Source organism: Aplidium turbinatum, chromosome 4 (genome assembly GCF_918807975.1).
Source record: "Aplidium turbinatum chromosome 4, kaAplTurb1.1, whole genome shotgun sequence".
Taxonomy (NCBI): Eukaryota; Metazoa; Chordata; class Ascidiacea; order Aplousobranchia; family Polyclinidae; genus Aplidium; species Aplidium turbinatum.
The window spans coordinates 23035007-23060433 of NC_137475.1; the positions used below are offsets into that span (position 1 = coordinate 23035007).

The window sequence follows — 25427 nt, forward strand, 5'->3', positions numbered from 1 at the left end:
TGTCTACTGTCTAGCTACAGTTAACTTGTCTCCTGAAAAGATTCACATTTTTTTCTATTTAATTGCGAGGTAAATGTATATAAGGTAAAAATTTACGCCAAACTGATTTATTTCTATACTTCTAACACATTTAATGTACTGATACCAGTAACGACAATACAGCAATACAAAACGATCTTTAAAAAGACAAATGATTGAAAAAGAACGGCAAATTCAATGTGAGAAAGACGCTATTGCAACTTCCAGCAAAGTAGGATTGGAATTATCTTCTAGCGGCAGCGATACAGACTCAACATGTGATCATGATCAAGCCACAAGCGCTGTGCAAGAGACAAGCTTTCCGAAACAATGCAGAGCAACCAAGAATGTTTTAACTCCGCAATTAGTTATGGCTCTCGACAGGATAAAAGTAACTGACAGATGTGCTGCTTACGTTTTGATCGAAACAGTTCGTTCAATTGGTCAAGACCCACCAGAATTCAACATTAATCGTACTTCTATTCAACGATTACGCAAATGTCACCGGAAGTCAATTGCAGGATCTCTGAAAGTTGAATTTCATGCTGATTGTCCTTTAGTGGTTCACTGGGATGGTAAACTGCTTCGAGACTTGACAACCAGAAAGCATGTTGATCGCTTGCCAATTATTGTTACTGGCAATGGTGTGTCTCAACTGCTAGAAGTAGCAAAATTGCCAAATGGTACAGGATTACAACAAGCAAAAGCTGTAGTAAAAGCTCTTGATGATTGGGATCTAACAGATAAAGTTGCTGCTATATCTTTCGATACTACAGCTTCCAACACAGGAAAAAATCAAGGCGCATGTGTCTTGATCGAACAAGAGTTACAAAAAGATCTTCTGCATTTGGCGTGCCGCCACCACATTCTGGAATTGCTTGCGCAAACAGCCTTCACCACAATTATGGGGAGCACTGCTGCACCTGAAGTGCTACTCTTCAAACGATTTCAGTCTCAATGGGAATTTTTGGATAAGACATGGTTTACCTCGATAGTGACAGAAAATGAAGGCATAGCTAAAACAGTTATAGATTCGGATCTTATTGCTTGGGCTGAAAAATCATTGAGAGAAAGAAAAGATCTTCGTGACGATTATAGAGAATTTATTGAACTCTCATTAATTTTTATGGGAGTTACTCCACCAAGAGGTTTTCATTTCATGGCTCCTGGTCCAATGCATCATGCTAGGTGGATGTCCAAAGTTTTACACTCATTAAAGGTTTGGATTTTTCATCAACAGTTCAAACTTACAGTGAAAGAATGCAATGGGGTTCTGCAGATGTGCATTTTTGCTGTGAAGATCTATCTTAAAGCTAAGTTTGCCAAATACCTTGGCATTATTTTTGACAATGGTCTAAATTTTGAACCTCATATTAATATGCTCCACAAGAAACTTTCTATATCTGTAGGGATATTGTCGAAACTCAAATACATTCTTCCAAACAAAACATTATTACAATTATACTACGCACTGGTACATTCTCATATCGTATATGGGATAACGATTTGGGGTTCATGCTGCAAGACACAAACGAACAAGCTTAGCACCTTACAAAATAAGGCTGTCAGAATAGTAGCAGGTGGCAGGTGGACTGATCATGTCACACCTTTCTATAAGAAACTTAACATACTCAAGCTTAAAGATTTGTACAAACACGAAATTGCTAAATTCATGTTTAAATTTGATACGGATGTATTGCCTCTGCCTTTCGCACACTACTTTGAAAAAACCAAACTCATGTATAATGCACGTCTTACTAGACACTCTTCCAAGGATTGTTACTTTGTCCCACGTTACGCCTCATCCCGACTCCAGCGCAGCATTAAATATGCCGGAGTGAAAATCTGGAACTCCTTACCAACGAGCTTGCGTAAATTGTCATTTTATTCTTTTAAAAAACAACACAAAAATTCACTCATCGCTAAATACTAGCACGTTTAATTTTGTATTACCTTTATGCTACCGATAGACTACTAAATATATTTCTCTGTGACCATCTTCTAACTCTTGTCTCAATTTTCGATTTTGAATTATTCTTATCGCAATTTTAGAACTTCTATAAGAATCTGAGGTATCTGCTTGACTCGAAGACCCATGGTCTCTTCGCAGATTCCCGTTGCTAGAAATTCCTTTTTTATTGCTGTATTTATTGTATTATATTTACCTACAACGAAATAAAAGCAATCAATCAATGGATAGAAGCTCCTCTTTCAGCTGCAGCCCCAAACAATGATATCAAGCTGTTCAAGTCTATTCAAGCATATGCTAGCATCAACAGTGCAGTATCCAAAGCTGTATTGTCCAAGTTTTGTTCCCATCTGTGGCATCTATCCGAAGAACTTGTGGCCCTTGCCTTCTTCGATATATAAATGCCTGCCAACACCAAGAGTCCAAGAGACTTATGGTTCAAGCTATCAAAGACCACAACGAGACAGAAGATGCCCCAAAACGCCGAATGATTAATCCTTCAACAACTACTCCATTCGAGTTACCTGATCTTGTCACCAGAGGATCTTTATCGCTGTTACAAAAGCTTGGCATTTCAACTAAGTTCATGGAAGTTGATCCACAAACTTTGCCACTACGTGATGATTTTCATAAGGCATTACAAACGGTTCACACACTTACTGTCACAAATAATCATGCAGAGCGAGGAGTGGCACTCATTAAAGAGTACAATCGCATCCTCACTCATAGTGAAGAGCAGACGCAATATCTGCTACTGGTGGTTTCTAAACACCGGAAACAATTTCCAAACTGCAAAAACTCTACTCTCACTCAGTAACTAAGAACATGTTTGTGTAAACTCTATTTGTATTTATCTGCGACGGTTTGACAATGTTTTGCCTTGAATTTACAATTCTTAGCTAGCTCTCTGTTTTGTGATTTTGCTAATTTTGAACTTTAAAACTATCGAAAATATCAAACCAATTAAAATATTCTGCAAAACACTAAATTATGGCAATTTTTTTCACATTCTTTTAAGTTAATGGTTTTGAACAAAATTAAAAGCTGTATTTTGTAACTCCAGTGAATAACCATAATCATTCTACAAATTTTGAGAGGTTGAACATGAATTTAGGCTGTGTAGAAGAAAAGATATGGCCAATTTAGCGTTTTTGCCCCCTTGCGACATGTTGCGATACCCCCCTAAAACTTCAACGTCGATGTGCATGTTCTAAACTTTGTTCAAATCACTTCAAACTTTTACAAAATCATTTTTTCAGGCATAGGAAAAGAATTAGACAATTGGAGTTAAAAAATTTGCAAAAAAAAAATTTAGGTCCATATAAGGGCCACCCTAATGTGCATGTTGGGGATGGGCACAGTAACACTTTCAAAGTAGGCGTAGTTGTGCATCAGGGTTCTGTATTGAGCCCACTGCTTTTCATCATTGTCTTGGAGGCCCTGTCACTCGAACTGCGCACATGCTGCATTGCTGTTGTACGTTGATGACCTTGCCATTATCGACACCTTATTGGAGTCACTAGTTGACAGAATCGACGCCTGGAAGAAGGGAATGGAAGCAAAGGGCCTAAGAGTGAACATGGGTAAGACCAAAATAATGATCTCTGGCATCAACCAGAACTCCCTAAGAAGATCAGGAAAGCACCCTTGCTCGGTATGCCTAAGTGGAACCGGTAGCAACTCTCTTCTGCACCAATTGCTCCCACTGGGTCCACAAAAAGTGTAGTGGAATTAAAGGGTCACTCAGACCGGACCCACACTACTCATGCCCACGCTGTCAGGGCACAGCAATACTAACAGATGGCAGGCCGGTAAGCGAGGTTGAGGTTGAAGGTGGCACACTTGACGTGGTAGCTGACTTTTGCTACCTTGGTGATACCATGTCTTCTGGAGGGGGGTGTGAGCATGCGGCTATAACTCGGTGCAAGTCAGCCTGAAAAATTTTGGAGAATTTCTCCCTATCCTCACAAGCAAGCAACTTCCTGCTGCAACCAGAGGACAAGTTTACTCCATTTCTGTGAGGAGTGTCATGCTCTATGGCTCTGAAATGTGGGCTACTTTAGCAAGCACCGTCAAGCGCCTACAACGTAATGACAAAGTGATGATAAGATGGACCTGCCTAGTCAAACCTGAAGACAACATCCAGTTTGAGACTCTGTTATCAAAGCTCAAATTAAAAGACATCAGTGAAGTTCTCCAATTAGGCAGACTGAAATGGCTTGGTCACGTTGAGCGCAGCTCTAGCTGGATCTCACAGGGTCAGATGTGTCAACATCGCAGCACAGCGGGGTCAAGGTAGGCCAAAACTTTCTTGGAAAGAACTTGTAAAACGTGACCTTGTAGCCCTGAACATGGACTCTGCCAACCCAATAAATCGCGAGGTGTGGAGGGGAAGACTTCGTTCTCGACAGACAGACAGGCCACACCCTCGACACGAGGATTAATTCATGGCCTGTATAATCAAAATTACAAAAACGCACGCATAGAAATGCTTTTTTCCTTGAAATTACGTGAGTATGCACATAGCAAAACAGCAAACCCTTACTTGACTAGTTTTGATCTTGCTAACTTCAGTTGACAACCAAAAAATGAGAAATGACCAATACTCTGATGTGACCGAAAGGCGATGATGTCATAAATCCGTTTGTAAATGCTTGGTTGGTAACAATGATTAAAAAAACGCCAACATCATTGATGACGTATTCTTGGAATGTCAGTGCTATTTCTTGTCTTAGTCGAGTTTCAAAACAGAAAGTTTCAAGTGCATAAATTACACAATTTAAGTGACTGGCAAGTGGCGAACCTCACATCCCCCTCTCCCACACCCTTGAAAGTTTTAGAAAGGGTGTCCAACCTGTCGATCGCGATCTACTGGTAGATCTCAAACCGATCTGGTCGATTGTGACTTGTAGGAAAATTTAAAATTTCTTTTGCTTGGTTTCCAATTAACAGCTCGGCTTATTGAATAAACCAGCGATCACAATATTGAATCTAGAATTACAGGGTAACAGTAAAGGTGTCACCAACATGATAAGTTTCGTAAACTTGTTCAAAGCCGATGTCAGACAAGTCAAACAGGCTGCACCTTGGGTAACTTCTGCAACTTCCCTCACATGCAAGCAGAATTACAACACAACTTGACAGTGCAAGCTATGAGTAGCTATTTCAGAGCATGTTATTAAAGTTTGAAAGGTGTTTTACTGACTTTGCATCCATCGAGCTTGTAGCCAACTATATTTGTTATCCATTTAGTGCAAGTGTTGCTGTTGGTGACATTGCTGCCAAAGTCAAACCACATTTCGACTTAGAAAGCTCTGCTCATGATGAGATTCTGAATTTGAAAAATGACACTGAGATGAAGTCAGATCAACATCTTCTCACCTTGGAGAGCATGTGGTGTTCTGGAAGCAACTTATGGAGGAGAAGTATCCCAATCTCAGATGTGCCTTGAACCTGACAGCTCTTTTTAAATCGACTTATTTGTATGAGTCCATTTTTTCGCTCATAAATGATGAATATCATCAAATTCAAGTGGCATACAAACATAGAACATTCTGTCTATAACCTGAACAATGAACATTGAACATTCTGTGCCATCCATATCGTTGTACCAATAAGTTATTGTTTTCATTCAATATGATGTAATATGTCTGCAACTTGTTTTTCAGCTACAGGAATGGTGAAGCATTTCGACTGCATTTTTCGTACCACCGTTTCACTGCTTGGTTTGGTGAAGAACGACAGTTTGAGGTAACAAACGAACTATAACGAATGTGACCATGATAACCAATGCAGTATTTTTATTCTGCTTTATCACATGTGAATTGTGGTGTTAATGAGTGAAGACATCTCACCTAAAAACGACAAAATGTATTGTTGTTGTTCCTTTGTAATTCCAATACAAAACCTTTCATTATGATGTTCTCATCTTTGTTGCTGCTGTTATAAAGCAATTATGTAACGTGAGGAATGGATTGCGCTGACAAGATGCTTTTTATCAGTGTTGTACAGTCAAAATCATGGTAGTCTTTTGGAAAACTTTTTGTTACATAATTTCAATATCAGCATATTGTCGTCAGCACTAAATTTTAGGAATATTGTATTTTAGTGTCCAGCTAAAACTGTGATATGAGTTTTGATGAAATACTATTATCACTACTAATTGCTTAAGATGATTTGGACCAGAGGTGCCCACTGCCCAACCAGTTGAACAGTTTTCACTAAATTGAACTTTTCTTGTTAGCCTGTTAGACTACATATATATTTCCAAAAGTTGTAACAGACTTTCCAGACAAGCTCGTTACTCAACGTTAAATAGACAAGCTAAGATTGGCACAGCACGATCAGACTCGCAACCTTTGTTACAAGACATTTGATGAAGCTGACTTTTTGGAATTTGAACAAAGGTAGCTTGTGCATTTGCGTAAACAGCCCAAAACTGCCTTTTTTACGAAGTTGTTAATATCAACAAAAAACTGAGGGAGCCAGACATATATCGCCCTCTATGTCTCAGACCCGAGGAGGCTTCGCCCTGCCTAATTAACGCTTATGCTTGCAACCACCTACTACACGTCTGGCTACGAGAATCTAGCCTCCTTGTCCCAGGTATCACACGAAGTAGTGTATAGTGTATTATATATCTCTGCTGGTATAGCATCAAATCCAAGGGTTATCCTCAAAGATAAAAGGTCGATGGCTTTCTGAACTTCATCATAATTATAAACATCATGAAACTTTGAAAGTCTTCAGCCCATATTTTTAAAATTTGGTTGTGATTAGTGAGATGAGTTATATTATGCCAGTGTTTAGAGCGGGTGTACAACTGTGCATCCATGATATTTTGTTGCGGGTAGGAAGACGGAACAGAGTGTTTGTGATAGCTAGGCCACAAATGGCACAGGTTTTTAGCGGAAGACCAAATTGCTAGTACCGTGAAGAAGAAGCGTTCTTCCCGGCCATCAGCACAAGGCTGAGCACTCACTAGTACAGCGAGCAGCAGTTGCGATTCGCTAACCATAACGGTGTAGCTTCCGCGCTAGCCATTCAGACCTCCAATAAACGATAAGCGGCGGTCGATTACCCAATTGGCAAGAATACGGTGCGATACTGATGAGCCCAGCCTCATGGGCGAAACACGTGTCTATTGCTGTCAATTCTTGCTACAAATCGGCTGCCCAGAAACTTATTGCTAGTACCGTATTGCATCTTCCTATACCGTATTTTCCAATAACACCATTCGAAAGTCACCAAGAAAGATTAACATCTCGAATTTTGGAATGGAAGCAATAAGGGGGTCTAGTTCAGTTATTTTCTTTCTTTTTGTTTTGGCGGACTCTTTTTAGTGCCCTCAAAGCGGTGGCGGACCCCTAAGAAATTATCAGAAATTTTAGTATTTTGCGTCTCTCAACGAGGCAAACAAATGTTTCATAAGTTCTGAAGACACGTATAAATGGAAGAATTTGCTAAAGTTCTTATGGAAACTTAGTAATGTAAATCCTGATTTAATTGTTTTTTAGTTTTCGAAATTCAATACAAATTTTGCGACAATAACAAAGAATTTTTTCATTCGTAGGCCTAATCAATTGAATATTTTGTTGTATTTATAGTCATAACAAAACTGTGAGTGCTAGTGAATGGTTGCTAGTTCCACGGCTTTTCGACGAAATTGGACTAGTTTTGTTTTGGAGTCGCAAGATAATTTTAGCAGTCACATTTTTTTTGTTCCATTTTTCCAATTTTTTTTTCAATTTTGACTGTATTTTGCGTGAATTTGTCATACTTTGGGCTACTTTTGGGTATTTCATTATTTGTGGCGATTGGGCTGCTTTTCAGCAGCGGTTGGGCTGGAAATTTTATAAAAACATCTGGCAACTTTGGCTGTTGGAATGTTGAATAACTTTTGCATTTCTCAATTAAGCTTTGATCAATAATTTTGCTCTCTCCAAAAAAAATTAAGTTAAAAATACGTACGGTAACCTTATAAAATGACTTCTTGTTTTAAATATGAATTTTATTGAGTTAGCCTAGTAAGGCGAACGTTTGTGCAAAACTTTTTGAAATTCCAAAAAATGTACCAGGCCTATGCACAGCTTGAAAATCGCTGTAATACACTAATAAAGCACAATCATGGCACCACAACCAATCAAGTTTTAAATGTCTTAATTTATCAATCATGCATTAATTTCAGAAACTTTTACGGACTCCCTAAAAATGCTTTGCGGACTTCCAGTGGAGAACTGCTGATCTACTTTTTTTTATAGCAATTTTCCTTTTTCAGTATTGTTGAAGAATGTAAGGGCGTAAGCACTAATCAAGGTGGTATATACTGTGGTTTCCCAGGGAAAGCTGCATTGACATAAAGCAGTCATTAACCCATCGAGTATTGTAGTTAGTTTCACATGAACGGACTTGATGGCAAATCTAATACCAGACTCATGGCAATCGTCAATGCTGTGACCAGTGACCACTCCAGAAGAAGATGTAGCCGCCTATTTTAGACAATTGTCCTGTATCTGCAAAGCGGGTTTTACTTGGGGCAGGAATGTCATTGTTGTAGCGGGCTAGTTCTCTGGCCACAAAGGCGAGCAGAGCATTCACAGCAGAAGGCTGTTTGGTTGTTCATGGGCTGCTGGATTCCACTGCTGCTCCAGATTCAGTGGAGAATGACCATATGGCCTGAGTCGTCTATGTGTAGCATCGGCTACAGCTTGGGTGTATCCGCATCTTTTAGTTAGCCATTCCTTTGCCACAGGACCTCAACCCAAAAACGTGACTTGTGCATTATTTTGTTTTAAGTGAGGGAGAGGCTATGCAGGACTCCAACCTCCTTTCTGTCCGTTGAACTACTGTACATCCATGATGACTGATGAGTTTCTTTTGTTGAGTCAGCCACACACCCAGGTTTTGAATAAGGTGACAAGCCTAATACCGTAGTGCTATTTGACCCATAGCTTGAGGCCATGTCAGGTGCTAGTGTCACTGGTCAAAGCCGACCTGAGAGTAATGCAAAAACTGTAAAAAGTACTTCCATATTCCCCATAACTTCAAAATTCCCACACCAGGGTCTTTCCCATCTGTTGCAGTTTTAACATCATGCTCAGTACCAGAAGGTAAAGTGGATGCATAAATGTAAGTAAGAACCTTTAAGAGTTGTCACTCAAATGCCAAACCGCGCACGACCATGGTGCGTGAAGAAGCGCAGTTTGCCTAAAACATTGGAATTGGCATGACATGTCGTCCAGCCCTCAAATCTGAGGAAATCAGGATATTAAATCAGGCAGTTGTATCAATTCAACCATGTTGTCACCATCGCATGATTTTAAGTTGCTTCCACAACTTTTTGTTCAGGATTTCCTTTTCCATCAGCCTTGCTAACTTCAGCGAAGCGATATCAGAATGTTGCTCCAATCCTGAAGTGGTGGATGATTTTGACTTGTCCATCTTCTGCCATGACATCAATGGAGCTTTTGACATTCTATTTAACAGCTGGGTCCAGACGAGAGATATTGAAGTAAACTGTCGATTTTAAATGACCTAATTAACCATTTGACAAACTGCTGTTGAGATTGCAGCTTCGAATTCACATCCGTAGCTTGGTAAAGAATGAAACAACTGTCTCTTGCCTTCAACTTTCTACTTAACATGGGCTATTAATAGTTAGTCTCATCAATTTTATTTCAGTTTCTATTAGGGGGCGATTACTTTTAATTTCAACTTAAATCCTGAATTTACAATACCACAGTACATTCTAAGACCTCTGGGGTAAGTTTTTGAAATTCCCATGCAAACCACGCTCTACCCTGAAAATTGCTTTTTGCATAAAATTGCCTCATGTTGTATTGACGTCATTTTATGCTTACGGCATTGAAAGTGTAAATATTACTTTGTACTGTACGAAAATACACTAATAACGTTGCAAGACAGCCGCAAACAGCTTTTCTGGTCTTACTTTCATCGTAAAACATAGGGAAGTGGTCATTTCGATTTGTTCGCATGCACAAAAGCGCACCAAAAATACAGATTTTTTGTATTGAAGAAATAAAGAATAGGCTACCACATTTACTTGATCCAAGGGTATTGCACAGCTTTTGCCACACAAGTATGGCTTTTCTTACAAATGTAGAACTTTAAACCTTCTTTTTTAATAAGACAAATATGTAGTCAGTTAGTCACTAGCGAAGCCACACCTGTGTGGCAAAAGCTTTGTACTTACACTTGAATTTATCAAATTAGTTTGGTAGCTTAATCTCTAGTTTGATTAGTATAAAATTGATTAGTATTTATCGCACTGCATTAATTTGGATCAGTAGTAAATTCAAATAAAGACTTTTAATGAAAAGTTTATTTCGATTGTTTGATCTGTAATTATTTTCCTACAAATAGGCTACATTTAATAGTTTACTCCAGATCAGAGTCCCTTACGGTAATATGTTCATAATAGGCCTAGCCTGCCCTATGCAGCCTTGTCCCTCACTAGAGAAATAGCCTGCTGTCACACATTAAATAATTTTCCGTGCAACAACGTCTAATTTTACATAGCTAAAACTAGCAGACGGAATTTCTGACGATATTTGGGACGAAATATTCAAAAAAAAATTACCAGAGGTTTTAAAATGTACTGTTGCATCCTAAATCCAGGGCTAGGTTGGATTCGAAAGAAAGGTCTATTAACGCCCCACCCTATTTCAATAATGCAGCTGGCTATCAAGAACGTTTTTTTTTTTGTGAAAATTATTGGCTAATTTTTGACATAGCTCATTTTTTCTTAACCTTCCTTCGCTTTCTTAAACTTTGCAATCTTGACTTGTGTTGTGTTTTGGCAGTATTCAATGTCACTTGGTAGCTTTCAAACAAACGATGTGTTGTAAAACAAGCTTGCTTGACTTTTTGTTCACTTTATTTAGGTTCAAACCGCTGTTGTTGATGCGCTTGGAAAATTGATTCTATTGATGTCCAACGACAAGATTGAAGAACATGCATCCAAACTAGTTGTCTTGTTTGTAGCAATGTATAAGAAGTAGGTGGTAAATTTGTTTAGTACAGTTCCAAAGAATGCTATGTGACGTCTGTTAAGAGTTTGTTGCTTGCCAGGTTAAATACTATGCAACTTGCCAAACATATTGGGCCTAGTGTAAAAAAGGTTGATAGTCTATTTTCTATATGTTTTGTAATTGGTCATTGTATGTTTATTGTACTACTATACATTGTATGTATTCGAAGGTGTCCAGATCCACTTCCTGTAACATCAGCCTTATGTAATGTCATCACAGCTGTCACCAAACACAAAAGTCCTATTCTTGAATCAATCCTTGACTTTTTACTTGTCACTCTTCATAATCAGGCGAGCTTGTACATTTGTTTCATTTAGTTTAGACTCTGCCGTTTAATGTAATACTTCTAATATTAATTTTCATGTCTTACTCTATTGACCAAACTCAGTATTCAGCTACTACATCTAGCCTACTCCTACAAACCAAACTGCAGGGTGGTACGAAGGCACATTTTATACCAGCAAGTAACTGTTATGTAAACCAGATAAAACGTAGCCTAACCTGCAAAGTGCTTACCGGTAGGCCTTGGGAAATCACTCATCACTTGTGATTGAACCAAAGTTATGCAGATACAGTATCACAGAGTCATTGATAAATATCTTATCATAGCTGGCTTGGGGCACCCCTTTAGAAACATTAATATTTTTCAAAAATATTTTACACAAGTTATTTTTTCTGGAAATGGAAAGTTTTGGCAGGGTAGCCCATATCATTTTCAAAAATTGATTTTTTTTGAACCACCCTAACCTATACCAAAGCGCCTCCTTGTTGATGATCCTCACTTCAATGCTGCTCTTGATCGTACAAAAATGAGTTCTTGGCAAGCTATGCATATTGTGGCTCCAGCTCTCTGTGCGGTTGGTGTCAACATTAACCATGTAGTTTTATCAACTTCATCGCTGTATAATGCCCATAAAGATTCAAGGGACAAGCTCGCAGCTGAAGTTCGTGCTAATTTCAAGCCAACAGTACCACTTGTCATCCATTTTAATGGGAAATTACTTTCTACTGCAAGTGGAAGTAAAAGCGATCACATTGCCATTGTTGTATCAGGACAGGACATTGAGAAAATTTTGGCATTCCAAAAGTGGCAACTGGTACTGGTATTCAGATGGAACAAAAAGTGATTGAATTCATTAAAGATTGGGATGATGTTGAAAGTCATTGTGCTGCTCTATCTTTTGATACCACCTCAAGCAACAGCGGTATACATTCAAGAGTAATTACTGTAATCCAAAAGCATTTCAACAGAAGACTTCTCTTTCTGGCCGTAGCCACCACATTTTAGAAATAGTGGCTACAAAATTTTTTGATATTTTCTTCACTTCAAAGGGACGGAAATTAATTTATTTGCATGATTTAAAGAGAAGTGGGAATTTATTGACCAGCAAAACTTCCAGTTGGTAGACTCACATACTTCTGGAAGTGGTTGGCTACCTCCTGCAGAAAGAAACTGGTTGGAAAATCATAGAATCGAAATTGTTGACATTTTAAACAGGCATTTACTTACTCATCAGCCACGGTCGGATTATCGAGAATTCATCCTATTATCACTAAAAATACTAAGTCACGGCACTAAAAGTGCATTCAGCTCACCAGGGGCTTATCACAGGGCTCGCTGGATGGCCAAGGGCATTTACTGTCTTAAGATTTTTGGCTTCCGTCATCAGTTTGCCTTGAGTAAGCAGGAACTGCAGGCACTCCGTCGAATTGTGCTGTTTACTCTTACGATGTATGTTGAGATGTGGGTCAAGGCACCAAGCAGCACAACTGCACCAATTAACGACCTTAAATTATTATGACGCCTGGAAGACTACCGCATTGTGGATTTAGTTATAGCAACTGAGGGCTTAAAAAGATGAAAGGCCAGCTGTGGTATCTCAGTGAAGATCTGATCGGTCTAGCACTTTTCAGCAATATTTCTGTGCATGAGAAGAGAGCAATGGTCACTGCATTGAGTAAGCCACCTACTGACAAGGATCTCGGCCGTGTTGACCCTAAAAGTGTGACTTGCTTTAAAGATTCAAGTTTAGATGACTTTACAACATCACGCTCAATGAACTTGTTTCACACATTAAAGTTATCACAAGCATTTCTTTCAGTCCAGAATGGAATGAACCGGAAGACTATGAACAAGCTGTGAAAGTTGTTTGTGGCCTCAGCACCATTAATGATTGTGCTGAGCGCGTTATAAAGCTAGTCACCGGCTTTAACATGGCACTCACACAAGATGATGAGCAAAGTCAACATCAACATGTTGAACAACATCGCAAACTGTTACCAACTACACCAACAAAAAAGAAGCTGGCATACTGCATATGCTTAAGCACTGTGTTCTTTGTTTATTATGTTTGTGTTATGTTTTTTGTACTGTACCCAATTTTATGACGTCAACTTATTGTATGCCATAAATTCTGTTGCATTTAAATCCAAATCATACTTTTTGGTAGGGGAAACTCTGGTACTGATTTTAATGGTTTTTATGAAAACATTTAAGCAACTCCTAGTCCATTTAATCATTAACAACGTACTGATAAGGCAGCCTAATGTGTAATGTGTAGTAGTGAAGTGTTAATTCTTATTAATTGTACTTTTTCAAGGCATTTTCGGCCATGTAAAAATGATAATTATGAGAATATAATAACACCGTGAGAGGTTACTAAATGTTGGTGGATTCACCCAAAATTTTGCCAGAAAGTTTTTTTTCAAGCAAATGTAAAGATTAAAGAGGTGTGCACAAAAAAAGAAATTTTTCAGAAAAATTAAACGGTCTAAATTGTGTAGTTGTAGTTCTGTTGGCAACAACTATCCTATCTCAGCCCTATCATATTCAAGGCATTGTAACAATATTTCATATTCTTTGTGTAGGCATGCATTTTCCCCAATTGGGACTCGCCTGACACCGAAAAGAATACTGCTGAAGTTCTTCGTTGCCTTGGAATTTTAGGTGAGCTTCATGCACTATTGTTAGTCCATGATGTTTGTTGTAATTGAGTTTTTCGTGCTAACGTTCCTGATTTGTAAGATGCAAGCTAAAATGAAATACCAGCTTTCCCTCATGATAACATGAGGGATAACATATACAATACATAAACAACGTAGTTGATACAATATCTAGAAAGTTAAGGTAGGCAAGAAATTTTTCGAGAGGAAAAGCTGAGAAGTCTAGTCTACAACAGGTAGAACATGAATTTGCATGCATTTGTTGGATCGAAGCCAAAAGATCAAAATTAAGTATAATGACATATCATAATTCAGGCCTCTAAGTTCCTTTATTTTTCGGAGACCAAGCATGGCCTAGCAGAGCTTCTTCCCGGCGGCCAAATTTTCGTTCTCAGCAGCCAAAAAAAAATCCACTAAAAATTTGTGTTTTTAAAAATCCGTTAATTAATATCGTGTTTTTGCGTTCACTCAGGAAAGAACAACGAGAGCAAAGACCTAAAACATAGTTGCAGTTGTAAAGTGCATTGGTTCTCAAGTAGGTGTAGAGTCAGCTTTCGAATTTTTGTAGGCCGACACTCAGACTTATTGTAAAACTTTTATCAGCAATATTACTCGACGGTGTGTATGAGAGAGTCTGAATTGTTTCTGAAGAAAGGTTGCAAATGCGAGAAAAGGGAAAAGGTTTGTAATACAATCGTGGGTGGAAAAAAGTGCAAGTACGAACAGAGTGGAAAAACGTTGGCTTACAGAAGCCGGGGACCAGACATGGCCTAGTGGCGTGGTAGTTTGGATCCCATTTAACGACTTCTCGGCGGCCAAGGCCGCCGGGAGCTTAGAGGCCTGAGATAGTGAGATATCATCATCAGTTGTCATCTCTCCTTGAAGCAGATTGCACATCAACACAGGTTTATGGTTTTCACAAGTCTGGATTTTCAGCTAACTCACCCAGTGTTGCCAAGTTGAGTTCGGTCCATGTCTGAATGTTGTTTTGGCATTGTATTGGTTGTCTGTCACGCATAGGCGCCGAGTTTTCAAAATAGCTGGGCGGGCGAACACATACTGACACGTCATAAAGGTTATTTTGTGCGTTTTTCAAAAGGGCGATTTTGCTGGGTTGTTGGGCTAGCCTAGTTTTACATTTAAGTCTATGTCTCCTCTAACACGATTTGGAAACAAGTAATAAATATAATTGGTACGCAACAACGTCTGGTCCTGGTAATTCAGTTCCGCATGTTTTTTTGTAATTGGTACGTGCGGGTTGCAGAACGAAAACTGCAATACTGTACTAGTTCCGTAATTACATTACTATTGTTGATACAACACGATAACACACACACAATACATCGGTGGGTTCATACGATAAGTCGCTCCTAGCGGGCGCACAGATAAGACACAAGAGATGCTGTAATGCAACGCAGAAGCGATTTTACGACAATTCAGCTCCCGAGAAGCCATCTAGCGATAAACTGCGCTATTGAAACGAGCTTACATTGAATCTACAATTAGAACAGTTATATAACAAAGAAGCAGAATTGCAACTTATGACAATCAACGGTTTCATCCGGCCAAACCAACAGGTGTGCACAGTTTAATATCAGTGACGTAACAGACGCAACTGTGATGATTGAGAACACAAAATAAAGCATTTTGGCAGCAGAGTTAATTGATAACGTTGTTTGAGAGAAAACTACTCCTTTGAAGAACAATGCTACAGTTTTTTACACCGATTTAACATCTGGCGATGTTAAAACGATGTAAAAGCAGTGGAAATTGCGGTCAGACTTTTGCCGCAAATGAAGTGCTACGAGTGGCAGAGCGGAGACAATCGGCGCGGCCGGACACTTTTGCTCGTTTAACGGCAAATCAACGTTGTTTAACGTTGCATGAATGTAACAATGGCAATAATAATTGATGAAAAAACAGAGAGAGACTGTTCACCAGGCATTTGGTAATAAAATTAATTTGCGTTCTTCTGGTGACTATTTACTAGGTTACCTCGTGATGTTAAAGATGATAACTAGCTTTTTTTCCGACGTTTCGTCAGGTTTCGTCAGTCAGCACGACTGACTTTATCAAGGTGGCTAAAACAGGTTAATACAACCTGTTCAGCAACGATGGCACAACACAAAAACATACTGATAAAATGAGTAAAGTAAAGCAGCAAGAATCAGAATTAAAACACGCAACAAGATACCTAGAGGTTAAACTAAATGCAGTGAATGCCTAAAACCAGTAGGCTACTTCCCGCAGCGTAAATTTATCTATCTATTGGGCCACTGTCAAGAAACGTTGAAAATTAATCGCTTAATTATGAAAATTAATCGCTTAATTAGTAGGGCCAATCATATGGCGACAAAACTCTGTGAATAAGGTAAGTAGGCTAGTATCAGAAGGTGGCAGATGGTTACAGATATTTTGGGACTTAAAATTGCATTAAATTTTTTTTTTTAATTCTTGAAATGTCCGGCGGGCGCGGCCCGCCCGCCCGGGACTCGGCGCCGGTGCTGTCACGTTTTCTTTTGTTGACTTCCCCTTCTATGCAGATTTTGCTAACTTCGATTTTTGATTATTTAGTGTGGTTGAACAGTTTTAGAACTTTTGATTTTATTGTTGCTGCAGTTGGAAGTAGCTTCATCATAGTCAAAAGATCCTCTATTTTCATGTGGTGAAGTAACCTCTTGTTGGTCATGCTTCCAATAATGTGACTTTGGAAAGTTGTGAGGTTTTCTTTGTTGTTGACGTCGAATTTACGCATTCTAGACTGTAAAGCACGATTGGTAAAACGTTTGTGTTCAATTTTTGATTTTCTATGGTTTCATTTCTAGTGGTCAGGGTGTGTTTTTCAATTGATAATGAGCGTGTTATCTTAGACCTGTTCAAGAATCAAAAGTTTTCAATTTTTTTTTAGCCTTTCACCTTGTTTTCCATGGTTTGGACCTTGAGAAATCTGAAAATGACAACCAAATCAGTTTGCTCTCAGATGATGGGATACCCTGCCTCAAGAGGCCTAAACCTTTCCATTTTGCCAAAATCACCCATTTTGGTCTGTTAAAGGCATATTAAATGAAATTTTCAAACGGGAATTAAGCATTAAAATGCGTAAACTGAACATTCAAGAATACATTTCAAAAAAAATTACCGAAAAAAATTGTTTTTAATGGCGCTGGCAAGGCCCAAAGTCCAATGTTTTATTTATTTTCACTTTTTTTTTCAAAATGACCAAAAAGTGCAAACACAGCTCGAGAATACGTCACAAAAGACAGCAATAACAAAAGCCACGTTACAACATCTGATGTTTTAACATCAGATCTGAGGTTTTGAGCAAACTGTCTGATGTTTTGACGTTGAAATCTGATGTTTTGATGTACATACATACATAGCCTACAGTTAAATCGCCGGCAGTAACAACTGTTGCGTGATCAGCTGATTGCTCGTCTTTTGTTACGTAGACTGTACAGTGTACAGTCGCACGCTTCGCTGCTCAGGCCCATTCTGGTTTTGATAGCTCTGACAAAAGCACGCGCGCAATGATGGTCAGACCGCAATGGGGCAAAATTTTATTGAAAATTGTTTTATGGTAGCAAGTTAAACACAAAGAACGTGGAAAATCGCCAAGTCAGGTTTTTCCTTTAGTATCCCTTTAAGCCATGATCCTGATGGTGGAACTCTTTATTTCAACTAAAAACACTTTCATCGAATGCTTCACTAATAGCTCACAAGTACAATCAACTTTTGGTTATTTAACATCATTTTGAGAAGTGTGAGGAGATTAAGAAGCAGCACTTAGCTCCACTAGTAGTGAAAAGGCAGATTGCTTATTTTAGGCAACCTACACATATTTGGGCCTAGTCTGACAAAAGAGACCTCAGATTTATTTTTGACGATGACGTCAAGGTGACGTCATGCTAAAATTTTAAACTTTATAATACTGTATATTGAAGATCAAGAGATTAACTCACTACTGTGTAACACAAGACAACAAAATTAATAGGCTGCATTATTGCTACTTCCTATCCATGTCAAATTGCAAGAGGGAACTGCGCAAATAAGAAAGAACACTGACTTTGAAAGAAAAACTGGAGCAGTAATATGGATACTATCGTTTTTCAAGACAAACTAAATTTCCTGCATGAAAATAAAGCCCAGAAAATAAATTACAGTTGAACATTTCTAAAATACACATACGAAAGCAATGGTAGGCTATGCAATGCTACACAATGTTACTGCTTCAAACTTGCCTACTTGGTAACATGATTGAAGATGAAGCTGTTGAATTTTTTGTGAGAGAAGATAGAGATTTGACTGATAACCATTGAGATGACTATGTTATAGAATGCAGGCCACCAACCAGTTCAGAAACAATTGTATTGGCATCACAGCTGATTATCTTCAAATGTCAGACAATTGTCAAAAATAAATCTGAGGTTCCCTTTCTGTCAGACTAGACCAGACCAGTGGTTCTTATCCAGTGAGCACGCCCCCTTTGGGGGTGTCAAACACTTTTCATGATAGTTGCGAGCTTTCCAACGATGTTTAATGTTTTTCCAGTAATTTCAATTAGTGGGGTGCCCAGGTACTCAGTCATTTCAACTTGATGCAAAAGTTTCGTTTTCAGTGCCAATTTGAAAGTAAGGACCTATAAAACGATTTTGGTTCGAGTGTCAAGCTGTCAGATAAAAAAAAATGGCCACCAAAATTCAAGATGGCGGCCAATTTCCAGATTTTTTCACATTATGCGTGGTAACTTTTGTTCTATTGAACATAGAATGGAGATTGTGGTCTCTATACTTAGGTTTGTATGTATGAGTAATTCAATAAAAATTAAATAAACCTGATTGGAGCACAGAGTGGTGATTTTGATGTCTGTGTCAATGTGTTTATGTGTGATTCATAAGCTACTGACTGATCACTCATGTTTTTGTTTCTTTCGAGATTTTTTCTGTTAGGATGGCTAAGGTAAGTAGGCCGATGTGGCAGTTGTGTATTTTGTGTCAAAAGCAAACTGAAGAAGTGTTAGTTTGTCCTCTTGCGAATCCAGTCGCCAGTCGTGGAAAGGGAGCCTACACACAAATCACTAGCTTCGCAAACAAGTTCAGAGAAATTGGTGCTTCTCCCCACTCATACATAGAACTACCAGGTGAAGAATCCATGCAAAAGAATCGTGCATCTTGGCATAAATCTTGTCGTCAGTTTTACAGAGCATCAGCACTTGACCATGCTAGAGTGGCTAGACAACGTCATAACGAAGGATTGTATCATCCAAGAAAAAGATCACAGCGGAGTCACACAAGCGTTAATCGTAGTGTGTGTATCTTTTGTGGTGAAGAATCAAATGTAGCGGACCATTCTTTCTAGAAGGTAACACTCACTCAACAGATACATGACAAGGCGGTCGCGCTGGGGGAAGAGCATATTGTGGCACTCCTTGCCAAAAGCGATCTGGTCGCCATTGAACTTTGAAGCTAAGTACCACTGGAACTGCTACACAGGGTTCAATCGCCGTTACGATGCGATTTGTAAACAAGACACAACTAGCGAAAATCTCGAGGCCACAACAGAAAATAAAAATCTCCATTTTATAAAGGAAGTTAAGTCACTGGAGGTCATAAAATTTTTGCATTGCAAGATCTGACAGATATGATGGCCGAACGATTAGAACAATATGGAATCCAGAAGACTGTGCACCGAACACACCTAAAGGAAAGAGTCCTGGAACACTTTCCGAATTTGACAGAGGAGAATAGAAAGGTCATATCAGGTGCAACTCAAACATTAGATGAGGAAGTACGTACATTAGTAATGGCAGCATCGATTCTCCGTAAAGCTGTTGTGGATCACGACACTGCATTCAGGTTTGATGGCTCATTTCTCAATGATTGCGAAGAATCATCTGTTCCACAACGTATGAAGTATTTTTTCCGTCAACTCGAAGGACCCAAATCATTACCAGTACAAGAGACTTCTAGGAAGATTCTCTTTGTGAGTCAGTTGGCCATGTTAAATATGACTTCTCTTTCTGCGAACTTGAATTGTGATCCTCCACTTGCAGTGTTTCTGTTCCTCAAATTGCATTCCCAACAAGAAGCAGGAAGCTGGTACAACTGCTAAACAGCTATGCTCTGAGCGTGTCATATAAGAAAGTCCTCAGCATTGAATCTAAATTTGCACAGGCGATTGCAGATCATGCAAGGAACAACGATGATATAGTTTGTCCTACAAACTTGCGTCAGGGCATTTTCACGGTGGCAGTTCTGGATAACTTGGATCACAATCCCACATCACGCACTACAAGCTCATCATTTCATGGAACTGGTATTTCAATATTTCAATTTCCTTCGTCGCAAACGCCTGAGTTGAACCAAGATTATCTACAAATCAACTCACAGCAAACAGGAACCCGCAACAGTGAACCCATCCTGCCTCGTTCGTATACGTTTGCACCACCAGTGGGCCGAAGTCTTGTCAACCAACCTCTGGGAAAAGGTTCGCAACCAGTGACAACGCGTTCATTCGATGAGGAGATACGTCACAAACAGGCATGGATGGCTGCAGTAATAACATCCTATTGATGGATTGTGATGCAGAAATGCACACTCCAGCGATGTGGTCTTCCTACCACGCTGCTCGATCAGATTCTGTTGGACAACCGAAAAAATGCAGCCCTCTTGCCACTTTTCCACGAAAAAGCCGCCACTCCAGAAATGATTCGACATGTGAAAACTGGTGAAAAAGACAACTGAGTACCTCAACCCACACCAAGTCCCTGTGTTAGTAGTGGATCAACCACTGTATTACATTGCCAAAAAATGCAGTGGACCTTCCCTGACATTTTTGGGGAAGACAAGATTGTGGTTATGCTGGGTGGGCTCCACATTGAGTTGGCTTTGTGGAGCACCATGGGAGATCTTCTGCGTGGGTCTGGTTTGGATGGCCTGAAAGCCTGAAAAAATCTGGGCTAGTGAAGACAGAAGCAGCAGCCACAGCTTTTCTGAAAGCATCCAATGTAATGAGAACAAGATATGCCATCAAGTTACTGTTGTGGTACTTAATAGCTTTCTAAAACGAGATTACGAAGACAGTGGAACCGAGATGGCTCTTGAGGATTGGGTCATTGTAGCTTCCCAACAGAGTCCAACGTTAAAATTCTGGCTACTCATACACAAGAACCAACAGATCATATTCATCCGGGCACATCGGGAGAGGAAGTTAAAACTCATGGTTACGACAATATGCAAAGTCATGTCCCTTTTCCATGCATTCACTGGATCAGACAGCACTTCTTTCTTCAAGTTCAAGGGTAAGCGATCCTGCTGCACGTTTATGCACGAAGTTCCATCCGTCATGGAGCAATTTGCAACTATTGACGACACTCCATTTCAAACATCCCCAAGGTTGAAGGAAGTGGCAAAAAAATTTGTCTCTAGACTGTATTCAAATGAATCAAATAAGGACAATGATGTTGACCTCGTCCGAATGAAGTTGTTCGCACAGACAACTAGGGACGTGGAGAAAATTCTCCCGACTAGTGATGCTTTGGATCAACATCTTAAAAGAAGTGTCTTCCAAGCAAGCATCTGGGCAACAGGCCAACAGCCCACATGTCCGTGATGCCTGTCATCAACCAAATTGACCATGGGTGGAAGGAAGAGGACGGCAAGCTGCTTCCCATTTGGATCACGCTGTCCCTCGCCAAGGATGTGTTTCATCAGATTTGAAGTGCACTTGCACAATTACCTGCTCTCAGTGCAAATGCGTAAAGACGAAGTTAAAATGCACACGTCAGTGCCAGTGCACATGCACGAAATAGCTGGACTAAAGAACAATTTTCAATATTAGCATGTATGTAAGATATACAATTATTACAATATATGGGCCTTCGTTAATTTGTTAGCCATTTTCTTTTTGAATGTATTGCTTCGGAGAGTTTTTTCGAGCAATTTTGCAAGCCTTTTGTTATGATTGAGTTTTCTTTATGACCCTAAACCAGAGGTCGGCAACCTTTTGAACGCAGCCTGCCAGTTTTCGAATTATGTGGCCATGTGCTAATGTTAATGACTTTTTCGCGTGCCAAACATCTTTTTGGTGTGGACAGTTTTGCCCTAACTGCGATAAACTGCCCTAAACTATACGAACTGAATCTGTATTGATGTACAAATTTTGCATTCTTGCGTGCCTTCGACTAACTGTGTGGTCTGCTCTGCATTGCTTTGCTATTTTGCAGTCATTTGTACTTCTAACTCAGAAATAACAACAAGATTATCACACATTTATTTGGAAGTTAACTCAATATAAGAAAACATATTGCTCCAATCAGGTTTATTTTATTTTAAATGAATTACTCATACATACAAACCTAGGCTTCGAGACCAAAATCACCATTCTAGGTTCAATAGTATAAAAGTTATGAGGCATAATGTGAAAAAATCTAGAAATCGGCCGCCCTCTTGGATTTTGGCGACCATTTTTTTTTCATCTGACAGTTTGACACTCGAACCAAAATTGTTCCATAGGCCCTTACCTTTAAGTTGGTACTAAGAACAAAACTTTTGCATCAAGTTGAAATGAAATCAAAAAAATACACAGGCATGGAACCCCTACTAAATCTCTTAAACTATTTTTTTGCCATTTATATTTTTAAGAGCTGGAAATCAATTGTATAGTAGGGCTATATGCAGAGGAGCTTTCTGTTACACGGGAAAACGAACAGTAAAATCCTTTAATACTCATTGCGTTATTTATCGAAGAGCCTTACCATCCAAAACCCTGTCTCCAGTAAAGCAATCAAGGGTGTCTTGAGCGGGGCCCTGAACCTTATTATCAAGGTAGGCTAATCAACTTTGCAAAAGCAGAGAGTGCTTTATCAAAAACTAGAGCACTTGCTGTTGTGTTTTCAACCTGTGTGAGGGATGCAGCCTGATTGTAAATAACACAGGCCAACAAAAAAAATTTTTTTTTTTAAAATGCACAACATGTTAGAGTCATTTTAGGGTATTTCGAGGCCGCTGATTCCGAAAATGCACTTGTTTTTTACGAATTGGCTCTAGTTTTTGAGATACAGCAAAAACAATTTTTTTCGCAATTTTGAACCCCTATAGATTTAACTTTGTGCCGTTTATTACATAGACAAAACTGAAAGTAATCCCAGGCACATTTCTCAGTTAAGTATAAACGCTATTTGGAACCAATCACGTTGATTACAACCCAAACAAACAGTTATTTAACGTTTATTGGCCCAGTAACAATCAAAATACGACGTGAAGCAAGTTTGAGGATACAAGATGTAGAATATGTAACCTGTGTTTTGCGTTAATATATTTGTTGAATTCAACCATATCAGACTTACTAACTAAGCTACTAAGGAGGCCTACAAAATGCGCACATTGTTTTGCTTAACAAACTAGACAAATAAGCAAAACAAAGCTATTGATGAACAAACGCAACTCTTTATTATGGTAAGCCTTCTGAGCAACACCCCATCAAGTTATGAAGGCCATTTATGTAATTACAGAATACAAAGTTATGGTCTTCAGTAAAGTAGTTGCTTAGAATTTTATCCTTGTTACGGAAGAACGTAATCTTGGCCTCAGAGTCAAGAATGCCACGTTGATCGAGTGAGGAGCCAAGATTCTAGCTGCCACTTTTGATAACTAAATCTCTAACTACAATAGGTGGTGGTAGAAATGGTTTTGAGAAAAAACCTTCCTTGACCTTGCTCCAAAACATTGCTGAAGGTATTGAAATTACTCTCGGTCAATCCCGTTTTACTATTGTTTCAAGCAAATCACCACTTGAAACAAGAGAGGGCAAAGAAAAAACATAGGCTAAATGGCAACGTCCATGCAATGGCCGCCTTGCACACTCCATGTAAACATGATGCTTCAACTTCCTTTGTGACGACTTCATTCGAACATGTTCACCGTACAGAAGTATCAATAAGGTGATTCCACCATTTCCACGGCTCTCTTTACGCCATGGCACTCTGAACTTCTTAGCCTTGAGCCCAGAAACGGGTTTGAGTGCAATGTTTGCATACTTTAGGAGGAACCCAGGACTTACCTTGATCAACCAGTTTCATGTCAAAGCAATAATAATAATGCTTGTTTTTATATAGCGTTGTATCCATTGCAGAATGCGTTGCTCCTCAGCGGTTTACAAAGCAGACAGTGTCAATGCAGCCGTATAGAGGACAGCATCCTACTCATCAAAGGCATGTTTTATTAGCCTATGCCATTTATTAGCCTATAGATCAAAAAAAACTTTTGCAGCAAAGACTTGGCCTTAGCAAAGACTTGGCCTTAGCAAAGGCTTAGAATAAAATTTCATTTGTACAAGTATCCATTTCAGTAGGCCTACCTTTTCAATATAAAGCTGTATTGATAAACACATGACTTTCGCGCTATTTCTTGTGAGGTACTGATTCACAACTGTTTTCATTGAATATTCATGTCTCCCTTACAATAATCACAGTTTATTTCAACCCTTGCTTGCGTTTTGACATTTCGTACAATATCAATTAATTGAACTAGACAAGTGCAATTATGACATCACAATGGTAAGCAGGGCTGAAAATAAGTAATGTGCCATTTGAAAGCTTTTGAGTAACGATTTTAAAGATATTTTCATTGTCGAATATCTCGAAAACTACGTACTAAACTACGTATGCATCTGGAAAATTCGAAGTAGCAAGGCAATTCAGTGAACTTCAGTGCTCTAAGTTGGACGCTGCACTCGCAAATGGCAACTTTACGTTTGAGTGGACAAGTGAAGCAACAGCTCATCTAGATGCCTTGAAAGCAAACAGCTTAAATAATTTTTAAATGCAGAGGAAAACATGGAAACCAATTGTTGTATTTTAGACAGATATAATAAAAATGAAGTAAGTGAAGTCGCAGTGACAAATAAACTGTCGACATACAAAATGTAGTGATAATAATTATAGCCTACCAAGTAAGTGAAAATCCATTGACCTCTTGATACTTACTTAACTGAGTGTACAAAACAACGCAATCTGTAGAGCAAGAAAGAAATGCAAGGCATGCAACTGAAGAACATGGTACAGAACGCTAATTGATTACGACGCGCAGTGCGGTGGTAATCAATTCCAACGTCTGTATTAGAAAACGCTGAAGGTGATTACTGATTATGCACCGACTTTGGTCACAAGTTACATAATATCAGCGTAATTTAAATGGCGACTACAACACCAATCAAAATACCTTTTGAAGCACAAAAGGAATTTTCTGCATGAAAGTTCAACTTCACAGCCAAGTTGGACTTCGAAGAACTGAAACTCAAGATTATCTTTCTGTTTTCCCCCTTGTTTGAACTAAAGATATTCAAAGACTGGCAGTGCTCGGATCCATATATCTTTGCACCTTTTTCTGCTCCAGTTGCTGTCCAGTGTCCAGACTAAGAACAGGCTGAGAGTTGAAAACTTAAACAACGTT

General features: G+C 39.0%; 1 protein-coding gene across 1 annotated transcript in view; it reads left to right on the forward strand.

Moving 5' to 3' along the window:
* LOC145768990 (maestro heat-like repeat-containing protein family member 1) overlaps positions 1-25427 on the forward strand; it is a 145142-nt gene that overhangs the window by 16550 nt on the left and 103165 nt on the right. The window contains exons 5-10 of the mRNA XM_082580590.1: positions 5656-5737; positions 9335-9497; positions 10891-11003; positions 11207-11335; positions 13140-13386; positions 13906-13984. Coding sequence (XP_082436716.1) covers positions 5656-5737; positions 9335-9497; positions 10891-11003; positions 11207-11335; positions 13140-13386; positions 13906-13984 — 813 coding nt within the window. The remainder of the gene's footprint in view (positions 1-5655; positions 5738-9334; positions 9498-10890; positions 11004-11206; positions 11336-13139; positions 13387-13905; positions 13985-25427) is intronic.